Source organism: Nannospalax galili, unplaced genomic scaffold (assembly GCF_000622305.1).
Source record: "Nannospalax galili isolate Female #2095 unplaced genomic scaffold, S.galili_v1.0 scaffold403, whole genome shotgun sequence".
NCBI classification, from domain to species: Eukaryota; Metazoa; Chordata; class Mammalia; order Rodentia; family Spalacidae; genus Nannospalax; species Nannospalax galili.
Genome location: NW_008350130.1, coordinates 231,909 through 254,015, shown reverse-complemented (window position 1 = coordinate 254,015; position 22,107 = coordinate 231,909). Strand labels below are relative to the sequence as shown.

Below are 22,107 nucleotides of genomic sequence, written 5' to 3'. Positions count from 1 at the left end.
ATGACCGTAACAGTTGCAATATCACCCTAGACTCAAGCCCACATCTCCCCCTTTTTTTATTTTTAAAGGTGAAGTATATAGCATATTGATATCAGTCAAGATACATCAAGGCAAAGTACAGTGACTCGGGGGGGTCACTGTATCAAGAGCCCCCTCCCTCAAGATGGTGAGCTTCCTTAAGAGCAGGTTGTGCCAACTCCATGCCAACCAGTGGGAGTCGAGATTCTTTGCCTCAGCATTGTTGTCCCAACCTCAAGGGTCACCAAGCATAATGGAATGTGCCTGTCTTAGGGTGTCCTGTATGTCAGGATGTTACCCGTCATTGACTACCAGCCCTCGAAGGGTGGGTCCCTTTGTGTGGTTTGGCAGAGGGAGAGGCAGTACATCCAGTATTGGCTTGTTTAAAGGCCTCCTCAGAGGTCAAAAATTTTGTTGAAACTCGTCGGAGGCCAATTATAGGTTGGTCAAGATCTGGAGGTGGGGCAACAGCTAACTGAACAAAATTAACAATGCAGGGTGGCAACAGCTGACTGAACTAGCCTTAACAAAATTAACAATGCAGGGTCCAAACATCAGGAGAAGAGTTAGTATAATAAGGGGAATAGCTAAGGCAGACAGGAGCATGGTACATCTGTAGTTCAGGGAACCATTGGCCAGGGGGTGTAGATTTTTGCATGGAATTTACCTCCTTTTCATTGGCTGCATTAATAATCTGTCAAGTTAGGTTGACGGGTTAGTGGGGGTTAACAAGAGTCGCTAGAGCTTGAGAGTTAACAATACTGATAACATAAATAATAAGGAACATAGACAAAGGTTTTCCTCTAGATTGAGGACTTAGCTAATGTCTCTTTTTGTTAAGAGAGATCTTTGAGGTCTCCCTAGGTTGGTGGCTTTCATTGTCTGCAATATTGGGTTGGTCTCTCGGTGGTTGAGAGGTGTGTTGCTTCCTCCAGGGTCAGGGCTGCCATCTCCGGGGTCGGTGTTTGTGGAGGGAGGTTTTCTGTCACAGGCAATTCTGATGTTCTGGGCTGGGATCCAAATGGGGGCTGGAACATTATCTGGAAAGACACAAGCATAGCCTTGCCCTTGCGTTAACAATAGGTGCCAATAATATGATGGATATATTTGAACTTGCCAAAGGAAGGGAAGTGAGTGATGTCCATCTGCCAGATCTTGTTAGGGCAGGTGCGAGACCAATGACCTTGTCCTCCACAGACCCAACATTTGCCTCTGTCCATCTCGGCCTGTGGCTTGTGAGCAGCCAGTGCCTCAGTGAGAGCCGTGGCATGAGCTCAAGCAATCCCAATATCCTGACAGGTCAGAATCCATTCAGAGACATCTTTGTGTCTAACAGGTCCTATGGCAAGGCAACACTCTGTAGAGCAGCCTTCATATTCAAGATTCTTGAGCAAAGCATCTGCTGCCCCCCGATGGCTGATTTTCCTATTAATGCTTTGTTGGCATCTTTCAACAAAGTCAGAGAAAGGCTCACCTTGTTTTTGCATCAATCTGGTTAACTTGGTATCCTCACGGGCTGCCATACTTTGGAAAGCATGGAGCACACAAAGCTGCACTTGTTCAAAGTAGTGAGGAGGTCCCTGTGCCTGGGCTTGTGGGGTTTCAAAAGTGCCATGTCCCACCAAGGTGTCAAACCCAATGTTTTGAACATTGGAATTTCTATTGTGCTCTGCCTGTTTTCATTCGTCCTGATAAGCAGCCTTCCATGAGAAAATCACCTCCCTGTAGACAGGCATGGGCAATATTCTGCCAGTCACAGGGGGTGTTGGCCACACGGCTGATTGTATCTAATAGCTGACCAAACCAAGGGTAATGAATGCCATCCTCAATGGCTGCCTTATGCAGCTTTTTTAAAGTATCATTAGAATATGGATTCCAGACATTAGGGTTCTGTAGTCCCTGATTGACAGTAACCAGGAAAAACTGTGGAAAATCACCCATTGTATCATAGGGAAGGGCCTAGGTGGGAAGGGCTTCTGGTCCTCCTCTGGAGGGGAGGGGTAGATAGACTGGGGGGACACTTCCTTAGAGCTAGTGCAAGATGGCAGAAAGTAGCCATTGCCCCATAATGGCGGAGCGGAGAACGCCTTAACTTCCCGTTTTTTCATCAGAGCCAATACAAGACGGCAGAGGGTAGCCACTGCCCCGTAATGGCAGGGCAGGGGCAATCTTGACTTCCTGTTTTTCATCAGGGGGCCCTTGGACCCTAATTTCTCATTTTTTTACCTCATTATCAGCAGTCATTGTTTCCACATCAGAGGAGAAATCAGTTAGTTTGGTTTTGACTGGAAATGTCTGGGACAGGCTGTCCCCACTATCCTGTTGCTTTATTTGTTTATCTATGTTTTTTAGTATGAGATTATTCTGCTTAGGGGCATCGGGGGGAATTCCCCGAAGCGAGGCCAGAATGGTAGTCACAATGGGGTAGAACAGCCCAGATAATGGACGCCCCTCCCTGACTTCTCTCTTCCTGGCCATGAGTAGCACACAAGCCCATTGCTCTGGATCCCAACAGCAGGAATCTGTAAACCAAGGAACAAGAGCTAGCACTTCATCTAATACCTTAGTTACTTCTTTCTCTATTACCCTAATTTGCCTACTCCTGAGGAGAGAAAGCAGTGCAGCAGCACGGGGGCCGGCAGCAGCTGGATAACTATTCCCCATACTGGAGGTCACTCACCCTGCAAGACGTACCCAGAAGGACTCAGGAGCCGTTCAGGAAGACAATTGGTGGAGACAGGAACAAAACGCCAAACCAAAGACTGTGAGCCAGAAGAATGAAAGCGGCGAGCACCCATGGAAGAATCACTGGCGAAGAGGGCATTGGGAGCCCCGAGTGTTACAGCTCAGTGTGTTACAGCTCCGTGGGGCAGGAGGCTTCGTGCCCCATGTTGGGCTCTAGCTGCAGTCACTGCCAGCGGCAGCCGCTCCTTCGTTCTCACGGTCGTCGAGGCTGCTCCTCCACTCGCCCTGGGCTGAGGCCACTCTTCTGCTCGCCTGGTGCTGAGGCAGCTCTTTTGCTTGCCCTGTGCTGTCTCCTGTCATTGCTGCTTCTGCCCAGTCCCAGACCCCAGGGCTGGTGAGGAGACTGTCAGCAGAGCCACATTCAGACACAGGAGACCAGGTTCAGTGACACAGGTCTGGTTTATTGCAGGAAGGCACAAGCTTATATAGGGATAGTGGTCCAATCACAACACAGCAAGTAGGATACCTTATTAGCATCCTATTAGCATAGCAGGCTTAATGTCCTATCACAGAATAGAGGGTAGGATGCCTCATTAGCATACTGGGTTTCAGATGACAGAGCCTGGATTCCTGGAAACCACGTGACCCTGACAGTTGCAATATCACCCTAGGCTCAAGCCTGTCTCCCACAGATTTGTGCTTTCATTTTTGATTAAAGAAGCTTCTTTTTGCAGTGGGAGTAGTAAATTCATAGCTGGTCCAAGTGCTGAGAATAAATCACTCTGAGTGTTCAGCTGTGGATTACAATGAAAAGAAATTGTGTGTGGAGAAGAGAGGACAAGGATCAAAAGGAAATAGCTTAATTTCAACTCTTGAAAAGATGAATGAGATAGATAGATAGAGAGAGAGAGAGAGAGAGAGAGAGAGAGAGAGAGAGAGAGAATTCTATACCTAGGGATCAAAGGGCAAGATTCTCTGATAAGATGGGCCCTGACTTCTACTGCATTTCATGCTGGAGATACTGTTTCAATACAAGAATGAGCAAAATTTCTGTTTAGGAGCACAATTCTGAGAGACATCTGAACAGGTGCTCAGCAGTTTGGGCACACTCTTGGCCTTAAAACAGATGCTAAGAGGCTGTTTCTTTTTTTCTATTATTTTTATGTGTATGCATATATTGCCTGCATGTAGGTAAGTGCACCTGTGTTGTGCAATGCCCACGGAGGTCAGAAGAGGCTGTTGAATCCCCTGGGACTGGAATTACAGACAGGTGTTAGCTGCTTTGTGGGTGCTGGGATTTGAACCCAGGTCTTCTGCAAGAACCACCAATATTTTTTTTTAAGACAGGGTCTCCTGGTAGCCCCAGCTGGCCTGGAACTCGCTATGTACACCAGGCTAGTCTTGAACTCACAGAGATCCACTTGCCTCTGCTTCCTGAGTGCTGGGATTAAAGGTATGTGCCACCACACCCCACTCAGGCTGTTTATTTAGGCATAGTTATAACGTGGTTTACACCGAACATCTGTAATTACAGCACTCTGGAGGAGATAGGATCAAAAGTTCAAGGTCATCCTTGGCTACATAAGAGTTTGAGGCCAACATGGGCTAAATGAGACTTTCTCAAAATACAAAAATTTTCATTTAAAAAAAAATTATTTTGTGTATGAGTGTATTGTCTGTTTAAGTGCACCCATGTCATGCAATGCCTGTGGAAGTCAGAAGAGGGCATCAGATTCCCTTAGAACTGCAACTACAGTTGTTAGCCACCATGTATGTGCTGGGAATCCAGCCCTGGTCCTCTGCAAGAGCAGTCAGAGCTCTTAACCACTGTTCCTAAATACTTTCTTAAAATGTCCATAAATCCATAAATCCATTTTAGATTATGGTAGCAAAGCTAGCCACTATTCAGTAACTTTTTTTTTTTTTTTTTTGACAGGATCTCCCTAGCCCCAGCCAACCTGGAACTATGTAGACCAGGTATAGACCAGGTTGGCCTTGATCTCAGAGATCAACCTGCCTCTCACTCTGCCTCTGGCTAGTAACACCTTTTAAGCACCACGCCCTTCACAAATATTGATTTTAATCCTCACTGGACAGATATTTCTATTTTATAAATAAGGAAATGGAGATTATTAAGTATTGATGTTTTCTCATTGGTAAGTTGTAGAGTCAGAATTCAATTCCAAGCTTGTGTGGTTGAAAAGCTCATATTCATTCCCCAGATACTATGCCTATGTTGGGATCATTTGATTGTGTATGTGTATGTGTGTTCAGCTTTAGCTTGCTAGATTATCTTCTAGAATTAAAGGCAAAGGAGAGAAGGTAAATCAGTAGTAGCCACTCCAGCTATGAGGCAGATACCACTCATCATTTGTACCAAATAAAAGGCAACCGCTATTAATTTTTGTAAATATTTTTATTCATGTATGTGTATCCCTGCTTGAGTTTATGTGCATGCAGGTACTAGAGGAGGCCACAGGGTGTTGGATCCCCTGGAACTGAAGTTACAGGCAGTTGTGAGCTGCCTGAGGGCTGGGAATCAAATTCACATCCTCTGTAAGAGCAAGCAGGCAATTATCATAACCGCTGAACCATGTCTCCAGACCCCACTCTCCTTTTAATTTTACATTTTATTTATTCCTGGACAATTTCAGACATGTATGTAATGTATTTTGGTCATATTCACCCCATTCTTCTCGTTTCTCTCCCACTCCCTCTGGAATCCTTCTTCCTAACATGTCTCCTACTTTCATGTCCTCCCCCTGATGGTAACTGTGTTCATTATTTTTCTGTTGCTGTGACCAAGGCAACTTACAAAAGGAAGGTTTGTTTTAGCTTATGGCTCCAGAGGGGGAATCCATAATAGTGGGGGATATATTTGGGGGATACATGGCAGGCATCCAGGCCACTGGATCAGGAAACAGAGATCACATCTTCAACCACAAACACAAGCAGAGGGTGTATTTATAATGAAAGTGGGTCAAGGCTATGAACTCTCAAAGCCCACCCCCAGTGATATGCTTCCTCCAGCAAGGCTGCACCTCATAAAGGTTCCATGACCAGCCCAAACAGTGCCACCAAGCAGGGATCAAGTGTTCAAATACTTGTGCCTGTTGGGGCTATTTCTCATTCAAACCACCACAGTAACCCATGTTTAATTAGATCATGGACAACTTACCAGTGGCTATACTGCTGAAGAAAAATGACCCCCGACCCTCAGGAGCCATTAATTGCCGATATCTCCCCAGCTACCTATGGGGTCCCATGTGCCCTCCTCCATCCATACCAGAATGGCAACCACTGGCATGCTGAATAGATTTTAAAAATTTGGATACAATTATAGTTCATCCTGAAAATATTTGGCATTGTGTTAGTTGTCACTGTGACAAAATACCTAAAAACTCGGGAGTAAAAATTTATTGTAGCTCATGGTTTCAGTTTATGGTAATTTGGCTCATAGGAAACATGAGATTAAGGAAAGTTGCTCACCCAGTGGTGAACAGGAAGCAGAGATGGGGGGGTGGAGAGGAGGCAAAAAATAGGGAAAAAGAAGCCAAGGTAGCCTCCCCAAATGACGTATTCCCTTCAAATAGGTCCTATCTTCTTAGTTTCTATCATCTCCCTATCAAGTTATAAACCCACTTCTACCACTCAGCTTATCAAATTATGAACCCATTAATGGATTAGGAAACTGATGAGGTTAAAATAAGTACTCACAGTCCAATCACTTCTCAAAAGTTCCTATGTCTGAAGATTGCTGCATTGGGGACCAAACCTTCAATACATGAGCCTTTGAGGGACATTTGATAATCAGAGTATAGCAATCAAATAACCTTAATTTTAGTTAAAATCATCCCTGACATGATGTCCCTAAAAGCCTTTTAATATCTATAAAGGTCCTTGTCTATAGTGTTAAACAGTATTTACTAGGGTTACTTTTTTCAGTGTATGGCTATCAAAGAAAATCAACTTTGGTGCATTCCTTGTTTTATAATATGGTTCTAATGTGTAATTTATTATTAGGCCTCTGTCTGTAAGCATTTCCAGATAGTCTAATATTTACTCAGTATTTCTTCATAGTAGATATTGTATTAGATGCTTTCATGTATTGGGTTTGATGTTCCTTCCAGCAATTCTATCCAGTAGTATCATTTTTTTTTTTTTTTTAACTCTTTTTCTTTGAGACGGGTTCTCATGTATCCCAGGCTGGCTCCAAACTCATTATGTAGCTGAGGATGATTTTGAACATCTATCTCATTTTCCTGCTTTTACCTCCCAAGTGCTGGGATACAGGGGTATACCGTATCTAGTTTAATACAGTGCTGGGGATCAAACCCAGGGTTTCATGCAGGACAGGCAGCCACTCTACCAACTGAGTCACATCCTTAGCCACAGTAGTAACATCTTTATTCCTAATTTATAGATGGTATGTATAAAAGTTAGTTTGTTCATGTGAGTAGCTGTGAGTGCCTAAGCTAGGTGAGTCTCATAGCCAGGAATTCTGATTCAAGTTTGGGTTCTAGAGAGTACTGAAGCTCAGTATACAGGAACTTGGAACTTTTTTTCTGCTTGAGTAGACATAGATTTTGGCCTAATAAGGAGTACTTAAAGCTGATGACAACTACAACTCAAATACATATAAAAATAACATTTAACTTAGGCTGTATGACATATTGATTTAGTGAAATTTAAAAACACAAAAACAAAATCTATGAGACTCCTTTCAGCTTGAAATTTACATTCTTGGTTAAGTCAGGAGGCTGCCTTAAGCTTAACACAGAGAAGCAAAACAGTTCCAATTCCATACTGTAGCAGAGAACAGACCTAAGAAGAAATGAGTCTATGGTAGGCACTATGGTCAACTGATATTTCATGTGAGGTGCCAGTGCATGCCTCAGAACTTGGCTCCAAGCCTAGCTTCTTTGCTATTGAGACAATCCTCAGTATTTTCTGTTGTAAGTCTAAACAAATTCCAGTGCTCACAGTAATAAAATGGAAGTCACTCTGCTGTAGTCCTTTGAGCACTGGCAGCATTTTCCAAAATTGTCCTTTTCCACTCTTCATAATCTTGTGTCCAATCTTCATCTTTTTGTGGTTTATGTTGGGTCTCTACCACCCTCTCTATTTCTATGAGAGAAAGTTAGCAAAAGTAATTTCAAACTCATGTTTACAAATGACATAAAGAAGTATATTGTGAAATTATCTACTTCAATTAAGGTAATAGAGAATAAGATAGAAGAAATATAAAAATTGCAGCTATGACTTTTCTCTTTTGCATATGCTAAAAGAATGCATGTGCTAAGCATTCCAAGACATCTAATAATAGTTAAATAGTATCTCAGTGAACTCCACATCTACCTTATGAAGTGAGTCTTAATATTAATCACATTTTATAGATTAAGAAATTAAGGGACTGGAGAGATGGCTCAGCAGCTAAGAGCACTAACTGCTCTCGCAGAGGACCCGGGTTCAAATCCCAGCACTCACATGGTGGATAACAACTGTCTGTAACTTCAGTTCCAGGGAATCCAATGCCTTCTCTGACCCGCACAGGCATTGGGAATTGCTTGACACGGGTGCACTCACATGCAAATTGTGTAGCTTTTTCACAGTGGTGGTCAAGAAAATAAAAAGAGGCCATTAATGTGAGATTGTCTTTGTAGTTGGAGTTCTTATTTCTTATGTAAGCAAACTGGAACTTAATTTAGAAATATATTTGTAGCAAAAGCAAAACAACAAAAACGAGACAATTGCAAACAGTCATCTAATTGGTCATACTAGTAGGGACCTCCCATTAGACCATGCTTAAATATGGCAAATGAATAGCTTTGCCCATCTGCTCTGCTTCTAAGTCAAGTCTATAAGGTATGATTTCTTTAAACCTATTTTGGGTTTGATGCTGCTCAATTCATGAGTCAGTTTGTGCTCAAACTGTTTATTTGTCTAAAGATTATAACAGTAGCAAAACAGGATTTGAACTCAGGCAGTTTAGCTTCAGACAGCACACATTTAAAAAAAATTTTTTTTAAGAATATGTATTTTTCCTTTAATCACCTCAGATACATTCTTAGATTTATTCATTTATACTTTATGTCTATGAGTGTTTTGCTTGCATGTAACTAAGTGCACCACATGGCTACAGTGTCTTTGGAGGTCAGAAGAGGGTGTTAGATCCCTTGGAACTGGAGTCACATGTGCTTGTGAGTCACCTGATAAGGGTGCTGGGAACAAACCCAGGTCCTCTCCAAGAGTAGTGAGTGTTCTCAAATGCTGAGCCATCTCTCTAGCCCTCAGTAACACCTCTGTTCTACTAATTATTGCTTAAAGGGTTGTTTTTGTTGTTTTAAGGCAGGATATTGCTATGTAGCCCATGCTGGCCTGGAACTCACTATGTAGACCAAGCTGGCCTTGAACTTGCAGCAACCCTCTTGGGTCTACCTTCCAAATGCTGGGATTACAGGTGTGCACAACCACGCCTGGCTTGGAAAATGGGTCTTATCAAGTAATTAGTGGTCAGGATTTTCTCTAGGGCACACATCATAAGCTTGTTCACTGAAGTAATCATACTGCATGAATTTCAGTATCAGTACAGTGTGTTGGTGAGGCCCTACCATTTGCTGATGGTTCATCCACTGCTTTCTTTTTCTTCAGTATTGGACTAGCTAAATCTCCAGACTCTCCTTTCAGGAAAGAAAAAAGTGATAAAAGTTAATTTTTCTATTTTCAATTTTAGTATTTGGGCATACAGGTCTCTAGTTTTATCACAAAAATTAAGTATCCTGGAGGACTAATCTATGGAAGGAAAAGGCAAATAATCAATCTCTCTCTCTCTCTCATTTTTTGTCTTTTTGAGACAGGGTCTTTCTGCAGCCCAGGCTGGCCTGGAACTCAGTATGTAGAACAGGCTGCCCTTGATCTCAGAGATTTGCCTGCCTCTGCCTTTTGAGTGCTGGGTGTGTACCATCTAGCCTGGCAACTCTTTTCTTGTTACCTCCCGTCAGGCTTGAAAACCACTTCTATCTTAACTACCCTAATACAGCAGTTGGCATTTAACCTTGGGCTTTTCTCTTTCTTTTAGAGATAGGCTCTCAAAAACAATATAGCATTGGCTGGCCTCAAACTCAGAGATCTGCCTGCCTCTGCATCTTGAGTGCCAGGATTAAACCACAATGCACAATGCCTAGCTAATACTGGAGTTTCTTAAAGAATCTGTTTTCTAGACATTCTGTGGAATCTTTTTTTTTAGGTTACTAAATTACTTGTAGAAACACCAGTTTTCTCACTAAAAATGTATCTGGCCTACACTAAATAATAAATCAGCATTTTTCAATGTATCAGCAAGTCCACATTTTCAAATGAGATGTTCTCAAACTACAGAATACTCACTGTTGATATGCTGCCCAATCTTCTCTAACTGCTTACACAGTCGATCGAGTATAGCTTTTTTCACTCCAGATGTAGTTATCATTTTGGTTTTATCAACTTTTAGCTTTAGAATTCTACAAAAGAATCCACAAGTTGCTTTACAAGTAGTTTTCTTGTCAAACCAATCAGATTATAAACTTACTACTTTTTTGCCCATGTTTTATTAAGATTCTCCAACTGCTTTTTACTTGATCCTAAATGTCACTAGCTAGAATCATGCAAATTTATTTATTTATTTATTTATTTGTCTTTTTAAAGCAAGGTCTCCCAGCAGTCCTGGAACTCACTATGTAGACCAGGCTGGCCTTGAACTCACAGAGATCTGCCTGCCTCTGCCTCCCAAGTGCTGGGACTACAGGTGTGCATCACCACGCCCGGCTCGCAAATTTACTTTTTAAAGCTCTTTACTTATTAGATTGAGAGCTAAAATGCATCTGTTCTGCAATAAACAGTGCAATAAAGACATCTATAAAGCTTCATGCCTTTCAGATGTTATTTGCAGAATGAGAATCTTTAATTGTTCAACTCACTTTTATGATGAATGCTTTTATTTATACAACAGCATCCTATCTCTTTGCACCATTCCCAAAGCCCAAATCCTGCTCATATACCTCTGTAACAATAAATAATAATAAGCCACCACAAAACGAAGTTCTTATTCAGGATAATAGATCTGTTTAGACCTTTCTTGATTAGTGTAATGTAGTTTCAGAAATGGACTTGGACTATTTTCAGTTTTCTGCAGTATCAGCCATATTCCCTCGCTACACACACACACCTAACCAATATTAAAGGGACGTTTCTATGAAAGACAAGCACTCCTAAGTATGTTGCTAATAGAGTCAAATACAGGAAAATTAGTGGCTAGAGTGAGAAATCTATTTTTTTATTACTATTTATTTTTATTTTGTGTGTATGAGTGTATTGCCTGCATGTCTTAAGTGCACCCATATCATGCAATGCCTGCGAAGGTCAGGAGAGGATGTCGGATCCCCTGAAACTGGAGTTGGGGATGGTTGCTAGCTGCTGTATGGGTGCTGGGATTCAAACCCAGGTCCTCTGCAAGAGCAGAGCCTTCTCTCCAGCCCTGAGAAATCTATTTTTTAATAGTCTACTACATTTTTTCCTAGAAAGTTTTCTGGCAAGGTGAAAAAATACAAATTCAAAGATATCAAAAATTATTAGTATTTATGGTAATATTTCAGTTTATACATAGATAACTCACATTTTAATGATTCAGATGTAAGAATTTATCCAAGCAATATTTTATAAATCAATGAAGAACAGTTGCAGGTAGTATTTTGCATTTATTATTTATTTATTTTTGAGACAGGGTCTCCCTGTAGCCCAAGCTGGCCTGGAATTTGTTATGTAGACCAGGCTGGCCTTGAACTCATAGAAATCCACCTGCCTCTGCTGGGATCAAAGCTGTGCGCCACCACACCTGGCTTTGCTTATTTATTTAATGTATATTGAATGCTTTCCCCCACCCTCCAATGTAAGTGTACCCATGTGCACCATGCCCATGGAGGCCAGAAGAGGGTGTCAGATCTCCGGGAACTGGAGTTACAGATGGTTGTAGCTGTCATGTGGGTACTGGAAACTGAACCTGGGTCCTCTGCAAGAGCAGTCAGTGCTCTTAACCATTGAGCCATCTCTCCAGCCCCCAGGTAGCACTTAAAAACAAATGACCATTGTTCTGACAGATTTCATCACTTACAAAAAAGCAGACTCTAACATTAGAATACCTAGTTTACATACACATTGCACTTGGCAAATGAACTTCTTGAAACACTATTTGTAAGTTGTCAGCTATATTATGGGTTAAATGAGAATTTAATAACTTGGTCACAAATCCTAATGCTCGAAGTTGAAATCAGTTAAATTATAGAATATTTTTAAATACTTTATTTATTATTTTTATGTATATATTGTCTGCATGTATATACAATGCCATAGATGTCAGAAGAAAGCATCAAACTCCCCTGGAACTGTAGTTATGGATGGTTGTTAGCTGCCATGTGGGTACTGGGAATTGAATCCCGGTCCTCTGCAAGAGCAGTCTGTGCTCTTAACCAGTGAGCTCTCTCTAGTCCCAGAAATGTTTTGTTTTCAAGAATGAAAACTCACTTATAAATTGGCAACATTTCTGAATAATAAAAGAACATTTAGACTAGTTGGGTGTACTGGCACACTAGCACATGCAAGCCTGTAATTTGCAGAGGCAGGAGGATCATCAGGAATTTAAGGCCAGTTTAGGTCACACAGTGACTTTTAGGTAAGCAAGATCCTGTCACAAACCAACCCCCCCTCCCCCGACTTACTTGCATGCTGAAAGTAGTGCAGCCGTGGTGAAAAGTGGCCTGGATAAGTCAAGATCTGCTTGCTGGGTCTGGGGAAGACTGGACTCATAGCTAGGAGATAGCAGTGTTTGTGGAATTACTGGTCAGAAAACAGTATTTTTAAAAAATATTTATTATGTTTATTTTTTGTGTATGAGAATATTGCCTGCATGTGTGTAAGTGCACCTGTGTTGTGCAATGCTCACGGAGGTTAGAGGAGGGCGTCAGATTTCTCAGGAACTGGAGTTATACATGGTTGTTAGCTGCCATGTGACTGCTGGGAATTGAACCTGGGTCCTCTGCAAGAGCAGTCAGTGTTCTTAACCACTGAGCCATCTCTCCAGGCCTGAATTTTTTTTTAAGACAGGTCTCACTATATAGCCCAAAATGGGGAGGCAGAGGCAAGTGGATCTCTGTTAACTTTGAGACCAGCCTGGTCTACATAGCAAGTTTCAGGCCAATTAGGGCTACACAAGGAGAATTTGTCTCAAAAAAACCCAATCAATCAACGAACCAATCAACCAAAATTCATGTGTGTTTGCCTACATGTATGTGTACTACCTGTGTACCTGGTGTCCATAGAGGCCAGAAGAGGGTGTTGGATCTCTTAGAACTGGAATTGCAGAGTTATGAACTGCTATGTGGGTACTGAAAACTGAACTTGGTCCTCTGCAATAGTAAGTACTCTTAACCTCTGAGTCATCTCTCCAGATCGCAGAAATATGTTTTTAAAATGTACGACATAGGGGGCTGGAGAGATGGCTCAGTGGTTAAGAGCATTGGCTGCTCTTGAAGAAGACCTGGGTTCGATTCCCAGCACCCACATGGCAGCTAACAACCGTCCCTAACTCCAGTTCTGGACGAATCCAATGCCTTTTGACCTCTGAAGGCACTGCATTACATAAATGCAGGCAATACACTCATACACATTAAAAAAAAAAATGTACGACATAATCATGTTGTCACTTTTAGCATCTTGGTATTTTTTTAAGACCGAAATTGTTTAATCTTTAGTCACACACACACAAAGACAAAACTAACCAGAACAGAACACTGGGTAATTTTGTTGCATCCATCAGTGTAAATTTTCAATTAAGGTTCTATATATCCATACCTTTGCAGCATCTTTGAAGCCAAGTTCACTGCTTCTGTACAGCTGAATTGTACAGCTAGGTCTCTTATTCCGATATTTGAATTCAGCCCTAGCAAACACTCAAAAGATTTAAGACAGCTCTGATACATCTTCTTGTTCAAACCAGAAAGTTTAATTAAATAAGCCTTTGAAAGGAAAAACACAGAAATTGTTAAATTCAATATATTAGTACCCTTAAATACTTAGTAAATAGTAACTATAGACTAATAATTTAATTAAAAAAAGCAATAATCACATCAAGAAGATCGCTGTTATAAAAGAACTCAGACAGAAAGGCTCAAAAGTAAATGCTCCAATATGTTTAAGCTGTGCAAAATAGCCAAGACATATATGGTTACTTATTTTTCAACAATGGTGCAAATTACTGGAAAAAAGAATAAAGGAAGCAGTGGGAGAAGAATGAAGAAGGTGCATGTGGGGGAGAGCAGGAAACTAAGGAAACAGAATCCACCACTGTGGGAAACCAACTGTCTGGGGAGTCAAGGAGAGCTTCATAAAGGATGTAACAGTAAGGCAGTGTCATGCAAGATGAAAAGGAACTTGGCAGAAAAGAATTCCAGAAAAGTGCTGCATTTACAATGCTACAAGTCATTAAGTATCACTGCTTGTGGTCAGGGTAAGAGACTGGAGAATTTGATAGCCACAGAAAGCAAACACAGCTTTAATGGATGCACCCATTATGATACAAGTATTGTGTTAAGTGTATTACATATGTGTATTGCTTAATCATAATAACCAGTTAAGATGAACATTTTTATCCCTATTTTATGAAGAAACGGATAGCTCATAGAGCCAGCAAATAGTATTGACATTTGGTCTCAACATGTGTTTCTTCCTGACTCCAAAGCTGCTTTTCTAACCACTATGATACTGGGGTAAAAAATGCCTAGGTTTTTAAGTATGTGCTTTAGGAGCATGGACGTTGGTTTCTAAGAAAGACACAGACAGGGAAACTAGATAATAAAGACTACAGAACACATTGCTAAACCAACAAAATTATTCCAAAGGTTATCTATATAACATATGAGAAACACCAGGAAAATTCTAAAACATTAAGGATTTTGACCAGGGTCTAGTTCACCTATGATGGTTAATCTCAACTGTCTAACTTGATGAGATCTAGAATCACCTTGGAGAGGGGCCTCTGTACCTGCCTGAATGTTAGGTTAACTGAGGTGGGAACACCTGCCCACTGTGAGTGTTACCATAAACTGGGCTGAGATCCTGCGTATAAAAAGGAGTAAGCCGAGCACAAACATTCACTGCTTTCTGCTTCCTGCTTGTGGATGTGATGGGACCAGCCTCTTCAAACTGTCTTGATTTCTGTGCCACAATGGGCTGTATCCTTGAACTGTGAGCTGAAATAAACCTTCTCTCTTCAATTGCTTCTGCCAAGGTATTTTATCACAACAGGAAAAGAAACTAAGATACCAACCAGAAGATTAAAACACAATAGTTAAGCTTCAGTATTGGGCTTATTCAGACATTCAACGGAACCTTACCCTATCCAAGGGGCACGTCATACAGGAAGCTGCAAGGTCCAGGCATATGATCGCATTGCTGGTTTCTGTTGTATGTGCAGACAAACCAAAGCACTTCACTTGGGACAGTCGCAAGTACTCCTCTGCTTTCCTGGTTATTAAAGGCAGTATGTTCACTAAAATTGTTTCAAGTTTGCCCAACTCTTTGGCAAAGAATGAACACAGCCTGGTGGCCTTCATATTGAACCTGACTACAGTCCAAATTCATTTGGGTCTGGGAATGAAAAGCAGATCCTTTGGAGAGGGGAAGTTCGCAAGATAGGACCAAAATGACTCCAGAGTTTACAGTGCTCAAGTGCTTTTAAAAAGTAAATTCACCCCCCCGCCCCCCCAAAAAACCCTTTCCTCCTACCATTACTTGAACAATTAAAGGCAGGCAGATTAGGTCAGATTAGATAGTCTTTCCTTCTCTTCCTTTAAATGGGCGTTTCTCAATTTTGGGGGATTGTAAAAACAGATTCTGGGTTTCATCCCCAGTCAGTAGGCCTGGGGTGGGCGGGTGCACGAATTTTTATTCCTGTTAAGTGTCAAGCTGACATCCTTGCCGCAGATTCAGGACCACACTTCGAGAACAGCTGTTTTAACGATTACGGAGTGCTATGTACAAATTTTAAGAGCTCTTTTCCTTCCCTTTCCTCACCTGACTGCTGAGGTAGGCTTGGCTGCAGTGGCTTCATTTCCAACCACAAGCTCTCGCAAAGATCCTCCCACTTTTAACGGCCCTCTTCGGCGGCACGCACGGCCACACTTACCTCAGCACCTCCGGCTCTGCAAGGCCCAGGCGTGGAGCCAGGTTGCGAATCATCTCAGACGCCATAATCGGAAAAAACGCGCGCGGAAGCGCAGCGGAGCGTGGAGCGCCAGGATCCGCCCCTAGCGCGTCCAGATTGGCTGGGACAAGACTTGTGACTGTCTCACACACCAATCCTGACCTTCTTTCTGCGCATGTGCACCACGGGTCGAGCGCGGCGGCTGGTTCTCAGGCCCTCAACCATAGACGCCTCCTTTCCTTCCGGTGGTTCACCAAAGCACAGAACCCACTCCTGCCCCGCCCCGCCCCGCCCACTTCAACACACTGCGGTCTGCCCGACGTAAGCGCCCCAAAGCACGCGTGACTTGAAACGGGCCAATCGAGCTACCGTTAGCGGCCCAAGGGCGGAACTATAGAGGGCGGAGCTCGGGAGGATAGAGTCACCTGACTGCGGGTGGCTCCGGCGGAGTCAGTGCTGCTGTCTGCGGGATCCCGAGTAGTCATGGTGAGTGAGTGGAGGCCGTGGGTCCGGCCGACCCTCCCGCAGTCCCGGCTTCCTTCCAGAGGCCTGGAGCTCTGCTGGCAGAGTAGGGGTTCTTGGCGCGCTCGGGCTGGTGCTAACCGGGCTGGACCGGCAGGGGAAGGCCGCGAGTAGGCTGGCCTGGGACGGGGTGGGCGGCGGCTTCAGGCTTTGGCCGGTACTGTGAGGCGGGCAGCCATCCTGAGGAAGAGCTCGGTCTTGCCGCTGGGTTGGGGCCACCTCGGAGCCCGAGGGCTGAGGTCCTGGTGAGCTCTTCTCTGGTTCTGCAGCCGGGACCACCCCGCCATCCCCCGAGGGTGCACGGCCACCTTTGGGCTCCGCGGGCCGCACGCCTTGTTTCAGCTAGACGAATCAAGAGGATCCGCGGCCCCTCCACCCGGCCTCTGAGTCCGTTAATCCGCAGTGGTTCCAGTGCGTTCTAGGGACCTGTGTACGTGAAGTGAATGTCCCGAAGACTCATGCTTTCTCCCCCTAAACCTGACAGCCAGAAAGGATATCGTGTTTTCCCTTTCGCGTTCGTTCCCCTGGGCCTTGTTGGAAACTGGATTCTCCTTATGGCTCTCTGTGATGGTAGCAGATTGGATGTGACATTGGCCTCATAAACACGGACTTCCTCAAATGGAAACCCTGTCGGTTTCCCACAGGGCACGTCGTTTGCATCTTACTGCCATTGAATGTAATCTGCTCTGAATAATGTTTTTGGATGTTGGCGTGCGTGTGGCAGATTTACTTATTCATTATCCATTCATCGGAGACAGAATTCTGTAACCCTGGACACAGTTTGACTATAAGTGGTTAATGGGTAAAACCAAGATTAAATCTGATTTTTGGAGTGGAGGTTTGAGATGGTCTTGTTAGGCTCTGGCCAGTCTAGCACTCATGGCAGTCTTGTCCCAGCTTTTGCTGAGTGTTGAGATTTTGCCTTATATATTGCCCTACAAGGTGATTTTTTTTTTCCCTCAGAATTTTTGTAGTCGAGGATTCATACGTTTTGTGATTGAAAGCATTTGAGGATACACAATACTTCATTTATGTGCTGAATGAACCAGATCAGTCATGTCATCATTTTTATGACGGGCAGGTATTCAGCCTTTGAGTCTCACTTTTGGGTCAGCAAACAAGTGTTGATCTTACTGGCCCTTGAATACTAGAGATCTAGAGTCCAGTTCAATTAAGCTAAGCATCTAGTGTGCACTCAGTGTCATGGATTTTGCTGAATTGTGGGTTGTTAACTGTTCAGTGGATGTAGTGTCCACTGTGAAAGTTGAAAATGTTTTGGAGATGGAAAGTGGTAATTACTGTACACGTGAGTGTGGTAAATCTTACTGTTATAAAATTGTCCTGGGGCTGGCGTAGGCTCATCTTTGAGTGCCTACTTCTCTTCCAAGAGACCCAAATTCAAGTCCTCAACACCCTCTAGTAGCTCACAACCAACTGTAACTCTAGCTCCAGGGAGTCCAGTGCCCTCTTCCTGTCTCCATGGCCACCTGCACTCACTTGTACATACCCACACACAGCGACACATAAACACACAATCTAAAATTTAATTTTAAAAATTAATAAAAATAAATCTCAAGAAGTCCTATATCACTACCTGCTTCTAAGCTGACCTTTTGAACTTAATGAAATCCGCTGATTTATTGTAAAATCTATTGCATTTAGATGAAAAAGCCCCAAAAATTGAAAGTTAGATTGGGTTCACTAAAGTACTCAGAGGACTAGCAATGCATAATAAATTTTATGAATTAGGCCTGGGGATATAGCTCAGTTGGTAGAGTGCCTGCCTAGCATGCATGAAGCCCTTTGGTTCCATCCACGGTACCATGTAACACGGCATAGTGGCATGTGTTTGTAATCCCAGCACTAATAGTAAAGTGGAGGCAGGAAGTTCAAGATCATCCTCAGCAACAAAATGAGTTTAAGGCTAGTCTGGGCTACATCAGACCCTGTCTCAAATTTTTTGTTCAGTAATAATTTTTTTTAAGGTTGAAAGACACCTATTTTTTTCCCCTGGAACTGGAGTTATAGATGGTTGTTAGCCACCATGTGGGTGTTAGAAATCTACAAGAGCAGCCAGTGCTCTTAACCATTTAGCCATCTCCAACCTGACAGTCATTAATTACCTTGTGATATATGCTGTGGTAGTAATGTGTTGATACAACATGAAAGAGTGATTAATTTTACTTAACAGAGAGTGAATTCATTTTGCAAGCAGATTTTTTTCTTACCACAATTATAATTTCCTAAGACGGGTCAGTGTTCTTAAATTCATTCCTTGATGTAAAAATATACTAAAACGTAGGTGAAACCTAACAGTTGAGAAGGGAAGCGTGCTTCTTAAAAGATTTTGGTAGACTTATTACCAAGAATTAGCTTGGCCGTATAGCTATGTTCTAGTTGGATTCAGAGCATATTAACAGAATACAGCCATAAACTACCATCTTGAATTTCTTTGAGGCCAAAACTGTTGAGTCACTTTGATAGTTGTCAAAAAATGACATATCAGTTAGAGATACAGAACTGGAATGAACCTTATGTGAAAATCTTAGAAAAGTAATATGGCTAAAACTATAGAAATAAAAATATTTGCTTGGAGAAAGTGCTTATGAGCCATTAATGAGAGTATTTAAAAATGTTTCTTTTAGCCTACAACACAGCAGTCACCTCAGGATGAGCAGGAAAAACTCTTGGATGAAGCCATACAAGCTGTAAAGGTTCAGTCATTCCAGATGAAAAGATGCCTGGTAAGAATGAAAATATGAGAGACACAATTGTGTACTGTAGATTCCTAAGAAAGCATCTCTAGTTCTAAAGTTATGTTTTTCACTAACCACCAGCATCTGTCTCAAATTCACCTGTGTTTATTTAGCACTATGTAAAAGACTTTCAAACAGTGAGCCTTGCTTTGTTATGTATGTATGCCTAGAGTCTATAAACTCATGAGAACAAAAGATCCTGACTTTTAGTTACATACTGCCACACTAACCTAAATATCTAAGCCTCTTCAGTTTTATACTTCAGATCTGAGGACTTAACATGTAATTTCTATTCAATAAATACTTACTGAATGAAGTACTGAATGTATTTAAATACTTCAGCTATGTTTTTTCACCTGAGTGTCTTGAGAATGTTTAAATAGATACTTTTATTGTAGAACCTAGCTTAAACAACTACACTTATACCTGGGAGTGGTACTATTCACTTCTGGAGGTAAAGATGGGGGAATCATGAGCTTGAAGCCAGCCTGGGTGGCGTAGTGAGACCTTCTCTTAAAACATGAAAACAAAAATTATACTTGTACCTATTTATATATTTTCATATTCTAAAGATAGGAAATAATATGCATAGATACCATATATCCCATGTATTAAAGTTTAAATAAATAAGCAGATACTTTAAGCTATAAGTTGCTGGGGTGATGATGATACTTTACAAAGTGTCTTACATTTTGTGTGTGTGTGGGGGGTGTATGTGTCTGTGCATATAGAAGCCAGAGGTTGATGTCTAGTGTCAGTTACTGTTCATCTTTTTCTTTCTCCTTTTTCTTATTCACTGATGATTTCATACATGTGTATAGAGAACATAATTTTGGTTGTTTTCATGCCCCATTATGCTTTCTTATCCCTCCCCCCATAAATATGTAAATGTAATTAAAATAGAAAATCTTTTAGAATTTGTACTTCTAATAAAATGGCAGGATACAAATTATCACACAAAAATCATTAGTCTTCTGTATATCAACAATAGACAAACTGAGAAAGAAATCAGGGAAACAACCCCATTCACAATAATGAAACAAAATAAAAACAAAAACAACAACTACCACAACAAAAAACAATCCAGACTTTGTATAAACGTAATCAAGAATGTGAACAACCTTTTTAATGATATTTAAGATGTTGAAAAAAGAATTTGAAGAGGACAACTGATGATGGAAAGCACTCCCATGCTCATGAATTAGAAGAATAAATATGAAAATGACTGTCTTACTGAAACCAATCTACAGATTTAATGCAAGCCCAACCAAAATTCCAGTGATATTCTTCACAGAAATATGAGAAATCTTAAAATTCAAATGGAAGCACAAGAGACCTGATAACCAAAGCAATCTTGAGCAAAAAGAATGCTGTTGAAAGTGTCATTGTACATGATTTTAAGTTACACTACATAATTGTAGTAAGAAATATGGTACTGGCACAAAAAGGGTAAGATTAGTGGAATAGAATAGAGCATCCACCTATGATGCCATGCAACTACAGCTACTTGAGTTTTCATAAAAATACCAAAGAATACACACTGGAGAAAAGACATCGTCAACAGATGTTGCTGGGGAAACTGGACATCAATGTGTAGAAGAATGGAACTAAATCCTTGTCTCTCAATCTGCACAAAACTCAACTCCAGATGGATGAAGAACCCCGGCAATAAGACCAGGTACTTTGAAATTTGCCAGAGTCCAGCTCCTGCTGAGTCTGGGGCCTGAAGGGGTGAAGGTAACTGCAACTGTGTCGGTAGAAATGACTATACCAGAAACCACAATTGCAGTTCTAGTAGAGGCTGTTGACTGACCCGCTTGGGGGAGGTCAACCCAAATATCTTCTTGCTTTTTCTACTTCTCTCTCTACTTTTCTTCTGAAAGCAGCCTTCTCCAACCTTTGTTTATAATTAGAAAGCTTACAATAGCAGTAAAGCATCAGACCATAAATGGAACCATGAGTTTGTACAGTATTTCTCAGTGTACAATATTCTTCAATAATCACAGTAAAAGGAAAGTACAAAGTTCAATGATTAACCTTTTCTTAACATAGCCAAACAATGTCTTTATTGTTTTCTTTATATCCTTGCGGTTTCTATTTTACCATAGAAATGTAAGACAGCCTGTCCCCATTTGCCCTTTAATTCTTTGAATTTAATATTTACAGGTGGGTGTGTATATTTGAGAAAATTATTTTTCTCATGGGAACGGGAATAACCAACTCTTTTTATTTATTGTCTAATCAATTTTCCAATTTATCTTTTTCCTCTCCCTTTTGCTATTTCTTCTTGAATATTTTGTATTCTTTGAGTAATATGAGTATTTTCTGTATTTCAATATCCTTTATTATTTGTTGCCATTTATCTTTAAGGGCTTTTTGAATCGCTTTTAGTCTTTGTAAAAGAATAGGCAATTTTTCTTAAGAGGTCATGCACCACCAGTTTTTTGCTGACCTAGCTAATCTTAGGGAAACTCCAAGAAGGAGTTTCCCTAAGCCAAATAGTTTTTCCTTATACCAAACTTTAGTCTCAGTAGTTCCTCGTTTAGGGTTAAAGTCATAAACTCCTGTAAAAGGCAGCAGGACATCTATTGCATGCTATCTTTTCCTTTGGGGGAATACCAAGCCTCATTATTAATCACAAATGCAGGTCCCAATGACATCATATTTGTAGGTGGAACTCGTCTATCTTTTTATTTTCGTTTTGTTTCAATAACATGATAATTCTGCTAAAGGAAGATAATTTCCTGGTTTAGTTTCCCATTCCATCATCAGAGTTGGTTATCAGAATACTTAAGGAAGAGAAGGTTATACAAATTACAAAAACCAGGAGTAACTGGGGAAGGGATATCCACCAAAAGAGCAGTGGTCATCGGCTTTCAGCTGGAACTTTGTCAA

The 22,107-nt window shown here is 41.5% G+C and overlaps 2 protein-coding genes across 4 annotated transcripts in view; one reads left to right on the top strand and one right to left on the bottom strand.

The window, feature by feature from the left end:
• Positions 1–6,737: 6,737 nt before the first annotated feature.
• Positions 6,738–16,152, bottom strand: Orc6 (origin recognition complex subunit 6). Of its 3 annotated transcripts, XM_029570537.1 has the most exons (8): positions 15,917–16,152; positions 15,126–15,255; positions 13,585–13,748; positions 12,453–12,542; positions 10,090–10,202; positions 9,315–9,383; positions 8,191–8,304; positions 7,691–7,830 (listed from the first exon to the last, which is right to left on the bottom strand). In XM_029570537.1, coding segments are annotated over exons 1-8 (747 nt in total). In that variant the 5' UTR covers positions 15,982–16,152; the 3' UTR covers positions 7,691–7,828. The 3 variants fall into 3 exon arrangements, with proteins under 3 accessions (XP_008845586.1, XP_029426398.1, XP_029426397.1); XM_008847364.3 differs by lacking the exon at positions 8,191–8,304 and having other exon boundaries at positions 6,738–7,830; XM_029570538.1 differs by lacking the exon at positions 8,191–8,304 and having other exon boundaries at positions 6,738–7,830; positions 15,805–16,124.
• A 131-nt stretch (positions 16,153–16,283) lies between these two features.
• Vps35 (VPS35 retromer complex component) overlaps positions 16,284–22,107 on the top strand; it is a 54,204-nt gene continuing 48,380 nt past the window's right edge. Inside the window, exons 1-2 of the mRNA XM_008847363.2 lie at positions 16,284–16,420; positions 19,102–19,200. Coding sequence (XP_008845585.1) covers positions 16,418–16,420; positions 19,102–19,200 — 102 coding nt within the window. The 5' untranslated portion in view covers positions 16,284–16,417. The remainder of the gene's footprint in view (positions 16,421–19,101; positions 19,201–22,107) is intronic.